Here is an 11,995-nt window from a genome sequence, read left to right on the forward strand (position 1 = left end):
CTTTGGGAAGCTGAGGTGGGCATATCACTGGAGCCCAAGAGTTCCAGACCAGCCTGGGCAACTTGGCAAAACCCCTTCTCTCCAAAAAAAAAAAAAAAAAAATTAGCTGGGCATAGTGGCACGCACCTGAGGGAGGCTGAGATGGGAGGATCGCTTAAGTCCAGGAGGTCAAGGCTTCAGTGAGCCAAGATTGCGTCACTGCACTCCAGCCTGGGTGACAAAGTGAGACTCCGTCTCAAAAAAAAAAAATAAAGAAAAACAACTATGCCAGGTAACCTGAACACAGGCTTCTGATGGCATCACTTAAATAACTCTGAGACCACACCAGCGGACTGAGTCAGGATTTCCAAACAGCTAGTAGAGAAACAGATGGGTTCGTGAGACTGCTAACACAGATCCAGCAGAACAAGAATTAATTACATAGTACTGAATAAATTGATGAAGGATGATTATGGGTTTCGTTTGAAATATTGCTGATGCCTTAGTGTCCTATTTTCTGGATATAAGGAACCCCTTTCTCTTTTCTCTGAAGCTATCTATAACTGACAACAATTTAAGGAGACTATGCTTTTGTAAACCGAAATAAACATTTATCTTTTTCCCCTGCCTTACTCCTCCAGAATTCAAAAACTCTTATTGAGTATTTTTATTTTCATGGCAATATAGTTATTTACAAAGGTTCAATGAGTCTGCCTCCTAGCTGGAAACATTACTTATGCAACCAAGCCTTTGACTGGAATGCCACATTTGAAGATATTCATTTTAATCAGCTATGACCAGACACTTTTAAGTTACAGTTGACTTTATGAACCAATGCTTACAGTCCTCTTAGGAAAACTGGCCTGGTAACTGGCTTAATTCACCAGCTTTGCAGGTGAATTAAGCAAGATCACTTCCCGGCAGGCTCAAAAATCCTAGAATATTTTGGGAACTTCAGGAAAGGAATTCACCCAAATTTATAGATATTGCAAGTGAAATCTGATGGTCAGTTCTTGACTTACCTTTATAGTCTCAGGAGGCATTTTAAAGTCCAATCATATTTCTTAAAAAAACTTTCAGCAAAGCAGTATTAAAAGACCTATTATGTGATAGATTACTATTCTTGCTACACCTATGTAAATAATCAGGTCAAATCTAATGAGATCAACTTCTCAACGACTCTTACTGCATTGTCAACAGTGACTGATTTAGTTTTAAACATCAGGGGAACTGACCAGTGCTCATCACAATTGCCCATTACTTACTCATTGACTTGGCTTGAATAAACTTTAGTCAGGATTCCCTTCTCCCCACAAATTCCTAAACTTTGGCTTGCCCTAAGTTTAAGAAAGTAAATGCACAACTTTTTCCCTCATTCAGACCATCAGCTGACTGCAGAAAAAATAAATAAATAAATAAAATGCTTTCCAGTTAAACAGTCCCGGTCATGCAATCTGCTCACCCCTACCTATTTGGCCCACACTCCCACAAAGTTCCTGCAAGCCCTGCTTACTTCTCCTTTCTATAAATGAAAAGCCTTTTTTGGTTTGATTTTGAAATGTGTTGCAGATCCTGTAGCGAGCACGTCCTTCTACTGCAAAAATCCTTTCAAATAAAGTCTCCCCTTACCTAAGTCTAGCTTTGTTTCTGCTTTTTGGGTTTGGTCACTTTTTTTTTTTTTTTTGAGACAGAGTCTCACTCTGTCACCCAGGCTGGAGTACAGTGGCACGATCTTGTCTCACTGCAAGCTCCGCCTCCCGGGTCCAAGCGATTCTTTCTCCTCGGTCTCTCAAGTAGCTGGGATTATAGGCACCACCAGGCCTGGCTAATTTTTTGTATTTTTTTGTAGAGATGAGGTTTCACTGTGTTGTCCAGGCTGGTCTCAAACTCCTAAGCTCAAGCAATACTCTGCCATACTCTTCCAAAGTGCTGTGATTACAGGTGTGACTCACTGCACCTTGGCCTCAGCTTTGTTTTTATTTACAGTGTAAGTACTATGACAAACTACCTATTGGCAAATGCCAAAGTTTACATTAATATGTATTCTCTTTATCAAAGTCATCAGTATCTCTTTCAAAACCACAATAAGGCCCAGGTAAAGTTAGGTACATACAAAAAGTCCTGCATGTAAAATTACTGTCCAGAGTACAAACAATCTGGTCTTAGTCATTCATCTTTCTGATTTATAAAACAAAGGAGTTGGCCCAGGTAATTTCTAATACTCCTTCTATTTTCTTACTCTAGATATGAATTTAGTAAAAAGATTTAACTGTGACAGGGCAATTAACAGGGCTATTCAGAAACACAAGATACTGGTGAACTATTTAGTGCTTCTCCAGCAGAAAAACGGGAACTTAAAGTATTTTTTAGACCAGGCATGGTGGCTCACGACTGTAATCCCAACACTTTGGGAGGCAGCGGCAGGTGGATCACTGAGCCCAGGAGTTCAAGGCCAGCCTGAGTAACATGGTGAAACCCTATCTCTACAAACAATACAAAAACTTAGGTGGGAGGATAGGATCACCTGAGCCTGGGAAGGTCCGGGCTGCAGTGAGCAATGATTGCGCCACTGCACTCCAGCCTGGGTGACACAGACCCCAGCTTAAAACAAACAAACATAGGCCAGAGTGATGGCTCATGCCCGTAATCCCAGCACTTTGGGAGGCTGAGGCGGGCGTATCATTTGAGGTCAGGAGTTCGAGATTAGCCTGACCAACACGGCCAAATCCCGTCTCTACTAAAAATACAAAAATTAGCCAGCATGGTGGCACACATCTGTAGTTCCAGCTACTCAGGAGGCTGAGGCATGAGAATCACTTGAACCCAGGAGGCAGAGTTTGCAGTAAGCAGAGACTGTGCCACTGCATTCCTGCTTGGGTGATGAAGCAAGACTCTGTTTCAAAAATATATATATGTTTTAGCATATATTTCAGTAACTTCAAAAGCTGAGATTCAGAAATAATTTCTCAAGGTAAAGACTCCAATAATCAAATCCACACTCATCTGAAAGTATTTAATATATCCATACAATGGAATATTACTCAGCCATTAATAAGGAATGAAGTACTGACACATGCAACATGAATGAACCCTGAAAATGTGCTAAGTGATAGAAGTTAGACACAAAAGACCACATGTTTTATTCCATTTATATGAAATATTCAGAGTAGGCAAATTCATAGAGACAGAAAGTAAATTCATGGTTACCAGAGGCTGAGGGAAAGGAGAAATGGGAAGTGTATGCATTTTCAGGGAGCGGGAGATAAGCATTCTGGAATGAGATAGTGGTGATGTTGTACAGCCCTGTGAGTATACTGAAAGTCACTGAATTAGACATTGTAAAATGGAAATTTTTACTGTATGTGAATTATATCTCCAAAAAACTTGGTTTAAAAAAGTACTTGATAGGCCTGGTGCAGTGGCTCACGCCTGTAATCCCAGCACTTTGCGAGGCCAAGGTGGGTGGATCACGAGGTCAGGAGATCGAGACCATCCTGGCAAACACAGTGAAATCCCGTCTATACTTAAAAAACTACAAAAAACATTAGCCAGGCACCTGTAGTCCCAGCTACTCGGGAGGCTGAGGCGGGAGAACCACGTGAACCTGAGAGGCGGAGCTTGCAGTGAGCCCAGATCGCACCACTGCACTCCAAAGCAAGGCTCCGTCTCAAGAAAAAAAAAAAAGTACTTGATAGAAGGGGCTTAATGAAAAAAAAAAAAGAAAAGAAAAGAAAGAAAAAAGTACTTGAGGCCAGGCACACTGGCTCATGCCTGTAATTCCAGCACTTTGGGAAACCAAGGCAGGAGAATCACGTGAGCCCAGGAATTCAAGACCAGTCTGAGCAACACAGTAAGTCTCTACAAAAAAAAAAATTAAAAATGAACCGGATGTGGTAGCACGTGCCTGTAGTCCCAGCTACTGCGAAGGCTGAGGCAGGAGGATCTCCTGAGCCCAGGAGGTCCAGTCTGCAGTGAGCCGTGATAGCATCACACCACACTCCAGCTTAAAACACATGGTGAGACCCTGTCTCAAAAAAAAACCAACTAATTATATTAATGCAGTAATTATATCCTGAAACCAGAAAACACATTATGTAATCCACACCTTGAATTCAATCTCAGACAAGGACATGTTGATTTTTTTTGTAGTCTATTTAATATATCTAATCTGTGCTAAGAAATCTTTATTTATTTTGAAAGACAGGGTTTTGTCCGTCATATGGAGTGCAGTGGCGTGATCATGGCTCACTGTAGCCTTGAATTCCTGGGCTCAAGTGATCCTCCTGCCTCAGCCTTCTAAGCAGCTGAAACTATAAGCATGTGCCATCGTGACCAGCTAATTTTTTAATTTTTTTATAGAGACGGAGGTCTTGCTATGTTTCCCAGGCTAGTCTTGAACTTCTGACCTCAAGTGATCCTCTCGCCTTGGCCTCCCAAAGAGATGGGCTCACACTGAGCCACCGTGACCCAGACTAAGAAATCTCTGTAATCGTTACAAATTTATAACTTAAACTACAGCTAATGAACGACTGAGACAAAACACAGAATGACATTCCAAATAAATGTCATAAAAATTCACATCTTTTTATATTACTTTAAATGTAAAATTTACAGTGCTCAATATGTTCAAACCTCTGGTACATGGCGCATATAAAGGGGAAAAACATCTTTTCTTCAAAAACTTTCCATCAAAGAGCTATTTCTGCATTAGCATAGATCTAGAATGTTACAAATAAAGACAATATAACGCACAGCTAAGAATTCAAGGTAATGAAGTTCACTTGTCACCTTTCTCAGACTTGCAAAATATAGTATCTTTAAGCTGGATATAAGGATATACAGTACTTAAATTATCCCTACCAATAAAGCTAGTCAATAGTGAGGAAGACTCCTATCCCTGTAATCCTTTACTTATAGTTTGGGTCTAGTAGTGATCAACAATGACTAAAACCATTAGAGAAAATAGCCTCCCAGTCAAACATACGTAATTTGATAAAGGTAGGTTTCCAATATTTGGGTGACTATTTTCCTGGGGAAAAAAAAAGACAACAGCTGGGTGCAGCGGCTCATGCCTGTAATCCCAGCACTTTGGAAGGCCAAAGCAAGTGGATCCCCTGAGGTCAGGAGTTCGAGACCAGCCTGGCCAACATGGTGAAACCCCATCTCTATTAAAAACACAAAAATTAGGTAGGCGTGATAGCGGGCGCTTGTAATCCCAGCTACTTGGGAGGCTGAGGCAGACAATCAGTTGAACCCAGGAGGCAGAGGTCACAATGAGCTAAGATCATGCCACAGCACTCCAGCCTGGGTGACAGAGCGAGACTCCATCTATTTAAAAAAAAAAAAAAAAACTACTGCTTGGCATGTTATTGAGTCTCATCAATAACTTTAGGCTGGTGTTAATAATTTACATAACTTAATGTAGTTTTTTGCCTGAAAATATAATTTCATTTTGTATCCCCAATCTCCTCCTGAAATTAGTTCCAAAATATTTAAGCACTTATATGTGGCCCTTCCAAGCAAGATATTACAGAAACTACAAGTTATGATACCGCTAAAAGGATCACAGTATCAAAGTATCAGTAATTTTCACCAGAGTCCAAGTACATTTTAATATTTTCTAGCATCACACCCAAACAGCTTGAACCTTTAGTGAGAATACTCACTGCCACAAATAACACGAACAGCTTGAGAAACAAAAGCACATGTGAATAATACCAAATAACCTTGTTTCCTTGTATTAATGTACTGACAAATTGTATTTTAAGACAAATAATTTTAAGAGCAAACAACCTGTTCTTATGTATATTTGACTAAATTTCAAAGTTATTCACATAAAAGTGTTTTATTCACTGAAGTGACGCTTACTTTACAGAAGATAAACACCCTTATCCAAAGTGAAAACACGCAATGCAGAAACTCAGTATAGCATCCAGCCACCCCGCAGAAAAAAATCCACCAACTGAATAATTGTTGGGAACAAATAACGCAATTTCTCAATTAGATGTCTTGATAAAATTATTTTGCCCATACTTAACTCTTTAATAAGTATCACAATCATTTGAACTGTCTATTCTCTAGCTTATTTACAATAATCATCACCTAAAATAGTTAACGCTGCAATCCTTTAGAAAATAAATTTAGCAAGTAATTGTCATTCTGTTTTATATCAAAACAGAAACTGTCATAAGTATTTCATGGAGCTTTTATTTCAGTTGCAGAAGAATCAAAAAAATTCCAAAACCACTGGCCTAAAACTATCAACTGCCAACAACAGTGCCCGGGACATAGCAGACACTTAAAATGTTTTACCAGTCCTTCCAGGGCATAATGTTTCTTTTAATTTGGCCATCTTAATAAAAGCAACCATTTATTCAATGTCTATTGACTGTGCGCTGTACTACCCCTTCACAAACATTTCATCAGTTCTCACGAAGCCTTGTAAGTTATGACCCCACCTAACAGGAAAGGAAATAACTTGTCCAAAGGAACACAGAGTACCAGAAGAGTTTAACTTCTGTTTAACAACAAGCCATGTATTTCTACTATAGTACCTTCTATATAGTCTTCTCTAAGTATAAACTTTCAGTAGATTTCTATGATGAAAATGATCTTTCTCAGAGTAGTTACACATGGCCTAAATAGAACTAAATATTGTTTTTCCAGTATGCTCAAAATATTTAAACAAAAAATACATGTTCTCATAAAATATTTCCATTAATATATCCCTTCCCAGAATCCCCTTTGATATTTAAACAGTCCTTTCTGACAGCCAAAGCATATAGAAGGACACAGTAGTTAAGTACAGCAAATAGAAAAACTTCCAATTAAAGCAAAGGAAAAAAATCTCTTAAAAACTGAACCACAGGAAATCACTATTAGCCCTTCTGATAACAAGCTAAAACCTTAAAACTTAATAACCAGACAAATTATCTAGCCAAACGAGCAAACGTGAAGCAGGTAATAGGGATGACAGTAACAAATTGAGTTATATGAAATTATCAACAAATATCAACATAATACTTGACAAGTCTGGAAAATAATAGGTTAAACAAAGTTAAAACTATTCTCTTTACCTCAGGACTTTTCAGAACCCTTAATGTGTTAACACGAATTCTAATCTCCAAATAAAGTATAACGAGATTACTCAAGGTTACACAGCAAATTCAGAACCACAACTTAATTCTCCTGATTCCCACTCCAAAATTTGTTCTACTTCCCCAAGACTTTATAATACCTGATTTTAAAGGAAGAAAAGGATCACTTCTATAGAAATACAAGATGCGAAACATTAGTGGTTTGTTCCAACAATATTTACCACCAGCCCACCAAAACAAAAAAAAGTAACAAATAATTTTTATATAACAAGCCTCCTGAAAAAAAGCTAAGAAGGCCAGGCGCGGTGGCTCACGCCTGCAATCCCAACACTTTGGGAGGTAGAGGTGGGTGTACCATCTGAGGTCAGGAGTTCGAAACCAGCCTAACCAATAGGTGAAACCCCATATCTACTAAAAATACAAAAATTAGCCCAGGCGCGGTGGCTCACACTTGTAATCCCAGCACTTTGGGAGATAAAGGCGGGTGGATAACTTGAGGTCAGGAGTTCAAGACCAGCCTGACCAATATGGTGAAACCCCATCTCTACTAAAAATATAAAAATTATCCAAGCATGGTGGTGTGCACCTATGGTCCCAGCTACTCGGGAGGCTGAAACAGGAGAACTGCTTGAACTCAGGAGGCAGAGGTTGCAGTGAGCTGACATCATGCCACTGCACTCCAGCCTGGGTGACAGGGTAAGACATCATCTCAAAAAAAAAAATACAAAAATTAGTCAGGCGTGGTGGCAGCGCCTGTAGTCTCAGCTACTCAGGAGGCTGAGACAGGAGAATCGCTTGAACCCAAGAGGCGGAGATTGCACTGAGCCGAGATCATGCACACTGCACTTCAGCCTGAGCGACTGAGCGAGACTCCGTCTAAAAAAAAAAGGCTAAGAAATAGTATTTCACAGATTACACACACCGATGATATTCCAAAACCTATATTCTTATCAAAAATACTTCCTGTAGAAAATCAGATATTATTTTGTCTAATCAGTACCTGAATGGAACTAAGAGAATGGTAAGGATGGCAACCTAAACCGTGAGGCCCATTAGATCAGGGAACACGTTTGTTTTGCTCACCATCAGTACCAGAGGCTGATATATAGGAGGTATTCCATACATATTTGCTAAAGAATGAATAATAAATCCCTGCCCATCTTTAATTAACCTACCTTTATTAAATTACAGTATCTCTGAATCTGAGTTTCCCCACTTACAAATAAAGTGGTGAGGCTCAAATGACCAAGATCCCTTTCACTGTTAAGAACGTATGAATCTGGCCGGGCACAGTGGCTCACACCTGTAATCCCACCACTTTGGGAGGCCGAGGCAGGCAGATCACCAGGTCAGATCGAGACTATCCTGGCTAACACAGTGAAACCCCATCTCTACTAAAAAATACAGAAAAATTAGCCAGGGGTGGTGGCAGATGCCTGTAGTCCCAGCTACTCAGGAGGCTGAGGCAGGAGAATGGCATGAACCCAGGAGGTGGAGCTTGCAGTGAGCCGAGATCGCGCCACTGCACTCCAGCCTGGCCAACAGAGCGAGACTCCATCTCAAAAAAAATAAAGAATGTGTGAATCTGCACCTGTAATCCCAGAACTTCGAGAGGCGGAGGTGGGAGGATCATTTGAGCCCAGGAGTTTAAGACCATCCCGGGCAACATAGCAAGACCCTGGCTCTATAAAAATTTAGAAGTTAGCCAAGTGTTATGTCACACAACTGTGGTCCTAGCTACTTGGGAGGCTGAGGTGGGAGGATCACATGAGCACAGGAGGTCCAGGCTGTAGTGAGCAGTGATCATGCCACTGCACTCCAGCCTAGGAAACAGAGCAAGACCCTACCTCAAAAAAAAAAAAACGCAATTCGTGAACCTGGCCAAGCATGGTGGCTCACACCTGTAATCCCAGCACATTGAGAGGATCACTTGAGGCCAGGAGTTGGAGACCAGCCTGGGCAACATATCAAGACACCCCCACAGCCCCACAGCCACCCCATATCTACCAAAAATTTGGGGCATAGTGGCACGTGCCTATAGTTCAGAGCTTTGGGAGGATGAAGCAGGAGGATCACTTAAGCCCAAGACTTTGAGACTGCAATGAGCTGTGATCACACCACTGCACCCCAGACTGGGTAATGAAGCAAGACTATGTCTCTTTAAAAAAAAAAAAAGAAAAGAAAAGAAAAAATTGTGAACGTTATACAAACTAAATCTCAAATCCTGAAAGCATTTGAGGGTATGTCCCTGAACAAGCAAAAATTACAACAAAAAGTAACATTAACAAGGCACTTTATACTATTTCATTCAAAACACCCAATAACCCTGCAAACTAGTCAGGTATCATTATCCACATTTTACCAGTAAAGAAACTGAGACCTAGAGAAGTGAACTAGACCAGAACCACAAAGTTATGAAGTTGTGACACTTGGGCTGTAAATCCAAGGTTTTAGTATTGAAATTCCCCAGTCTTTCCTTTATAACTTGTCATGTGATGATACAGATAAGGACACAGCACTAACAGTATTCCCTGGCTTTCTGCTATTGATTCAACAGGGATGCAGGACAGAAGGTCTCCCAAACTCTCACAATACCCCATCACACCCAGTCAATGTTAAACCTCCAATTCTTTGTAGGAAAAAAAAAAATGATCTAAACGCAACAAATCAATCAGATTTTTCTCATTAGAGCCCATGGTTGACTACATATCTTTACTGTAACAGAGGATGACATTCTCAAAGAATGAATTCTCAATTATGAACAAAAATATTTGACATCAAAAGGCAGTTTTACTTCAAATGATATGTACTCACAGCTAAGTACAGTACTGTTACATATTAGAAGACCACCTTACACATATTTTGCCACATTTAAAACGAGAGTTCCACTTCTGAAAACTTGGCTAGTGGAAACAAGACAATTTAAACTATTACCTCTTTCAGGTCTTGTTACATAAACAAGTGCAACCTATCTAAATTCGAATAATGAACAAACCCAGCTCTGGTCTCAAAGCTAGCGTTAAAATAAACAAACGGCATTTACATCACACATTTCTCCTCCAAGAAATACAATCCAGAAACATCCCAAGTTGTAAGTTTCCCCACGACTCTAACCAATCAGATGGTTCTCATATTTGTCAATCCTATTAACCTTATGTCTTAAATACATATTCTTATGTCAAATGCAGTTGTTTCTAACAGCTATAGCAAAATCCCTTTCAATACAGTATACCATAATAAAATAAGTATATACTTATTAAACCTCTCCAGTACATAACACTTCATTAAATTTTCTGCCACAAAAATCTAATGAGCACTACCTTTTCTGGGGTTTACATGTGGGAAAACTTTGTAATATGCTTAGAGTATCAAGTTTAAGTAATATAACATGCAAACACAATGCTGCATTACTATAGAGTAACTGAAGAAAGTATTTCTCCTCCTCCAAAAAAAGTCATTCTTATCCAAAATACATATCCACAATACACACAAAAATATACACCTGTCATAGACTATTAGTTACTATTAGTATTCTGTAAACTTAATTAGTTTGGAGGACTTAACAGAAGTTTAGCTTGTTAACACCTAAAAATCTCCAGCGACCAGCGGTCCCACGCCTGAAAAGAACTTACCATGAACGCCAGTGAGAATTTTAACAAACCAAAACTACAAGCCACCGTATCGAAAAGCAGTACTTAAATTCCTCTGCTGGTAAAAATGCTCCACAGCCATCTCAAGTTCAACACTGAGTAGTTTGAGAAGAGCTGCCGAAGGGCCGGTCAAAAATCTTTGTGAACTGTCACAAAAGTCACAGAGCATGTGTCAGCTCTGCAGTGCGATTCAAAACATCTTGGGACACTCGAATTCAAGCGATTCCCAGAGCAAATTATCTAGAACAGCCTATGCAATTTACCAAAGTGCCAAGCAGTCCCCAGGGGAGCAGAGCAAATTATCATTTTGGTCCCAGGACCGGCTCCTCTTCACACGAGGATGAATTTCCCTAGTAGTGCCAACTGTACGCTTGCACACTCCGAAAATAGGGGCAAGCCGTGAATACCAGAGGTTACGAGGGCAATGTTTTGTTTTATTATGGACTGAAGCTCAGAATGTTCCCAATGCTGAAACCCTCGACCTATAACCCCGGAGTCACTTTCCAACTGCGCTCTCACCCAGGATCATTATATCCCAAACGGAAGCCAATTATTACCTGTAACAAGGCCTGGAAAAAAGAGTAAGAGGGCTTTAAAAGTTCAACTAAGAAACACCGAAACGGGGTGGGGAGTGGGTGGGGGGGCTTCGATGGATAAGGTCAACCTTAAAGCACATTTTAAAAGCCAAAATACGTACAAAGACCTTCTTCCCTGGAAGACCCCAGGCAGAGAGAGGCACACAGACATTCAGTCATCCCGACAGAATGGGGTGCCAAAGGTTCCCTAAGATCAGCAGCCGGGATCGAGCCTCCGATGTGTCCGGGAAAGGTCTGGGAGGCCAGGCCAGGTCCGCATTGTGGCCGGGCGGTGCGCGCAGCCCCTGCTCCCGGGCCCCTTTCTCTCCCCCTCCCCACGACCAGGCCTCTCCCCGCTCCTCTCCCCTTCTCCCTCCCTCCGTCCCTCTCCTCCCCCTAGACACAGAAAACAAGGCCACCTCCCCTCGAACCCCACCAACTTTCCAATGCCCCCACTCTTCCCACCTCTCAGGAGCACACAGAAGCTGCAGGCCAGGAGGCTCCTCAGGACGGCCCCCATCTTCCCTTCTCGCGTTCTCTTCTCTCACCGGCGAGGGGTGGCCAGAAGAGGGGGAGGCGAGGAGCCGGGGCGGCCGCCGCAGCGGCAGGGCTGCACGCTCATGCTTCCCAGCTTCCCAGCGAGAGAAGAAAGAAAGGGGCACGTCAAGGTTCCGCGCGCGCCGCCGCCGCCGCC

At 41.3% G+C, this 11,995-nt stretch overlaps 1 protein-coding gene across 2 annotated transcripts in view; it reads right to left on the minus strand.

Annotated features, from left to right (window-relative positions):
• The window catches only part of LRP6 (low density lipoprotein receptor-related protein 6), a 149,702-nt gene extending 137,748 nt beyond the window's left edge, over positions 1-11,954 (minus strand). For both annotated transcript variants that reach the window (XM_011953772.1, XM_011953779.1), the window contains exon 1: positions 11,767-11,954. In XM_011953772.1, the coding sequence (XP_011809162.1) occupies positions 11,767-11,821 (55 nt within the window). In that variant the 5' untranslated portion in view covers positions 11,822-11,954. The remainder of the gene's footprint in view (positions 1-11,766) is intronic.
• Between the last annotated feature and the right edge of the window lie 41 nt (positions 11,955-11,995).

This window comes from Colobus angolensis, unplaced genomic scaffold, assembly GCF_000951035.1.
Source record: "Colobus angolensis palliatus isolate OR3802 unplaced genomic scaffold, Cang.pa_1.0 Scaffold11, whole genome shotgun sequence".
Classification (NCBI taxonomy): Eukaryota; Metazoa; Chordata; class Mammalia; order Primates; family Cercopithecidae; genus Colobus; species Colobus angolensis.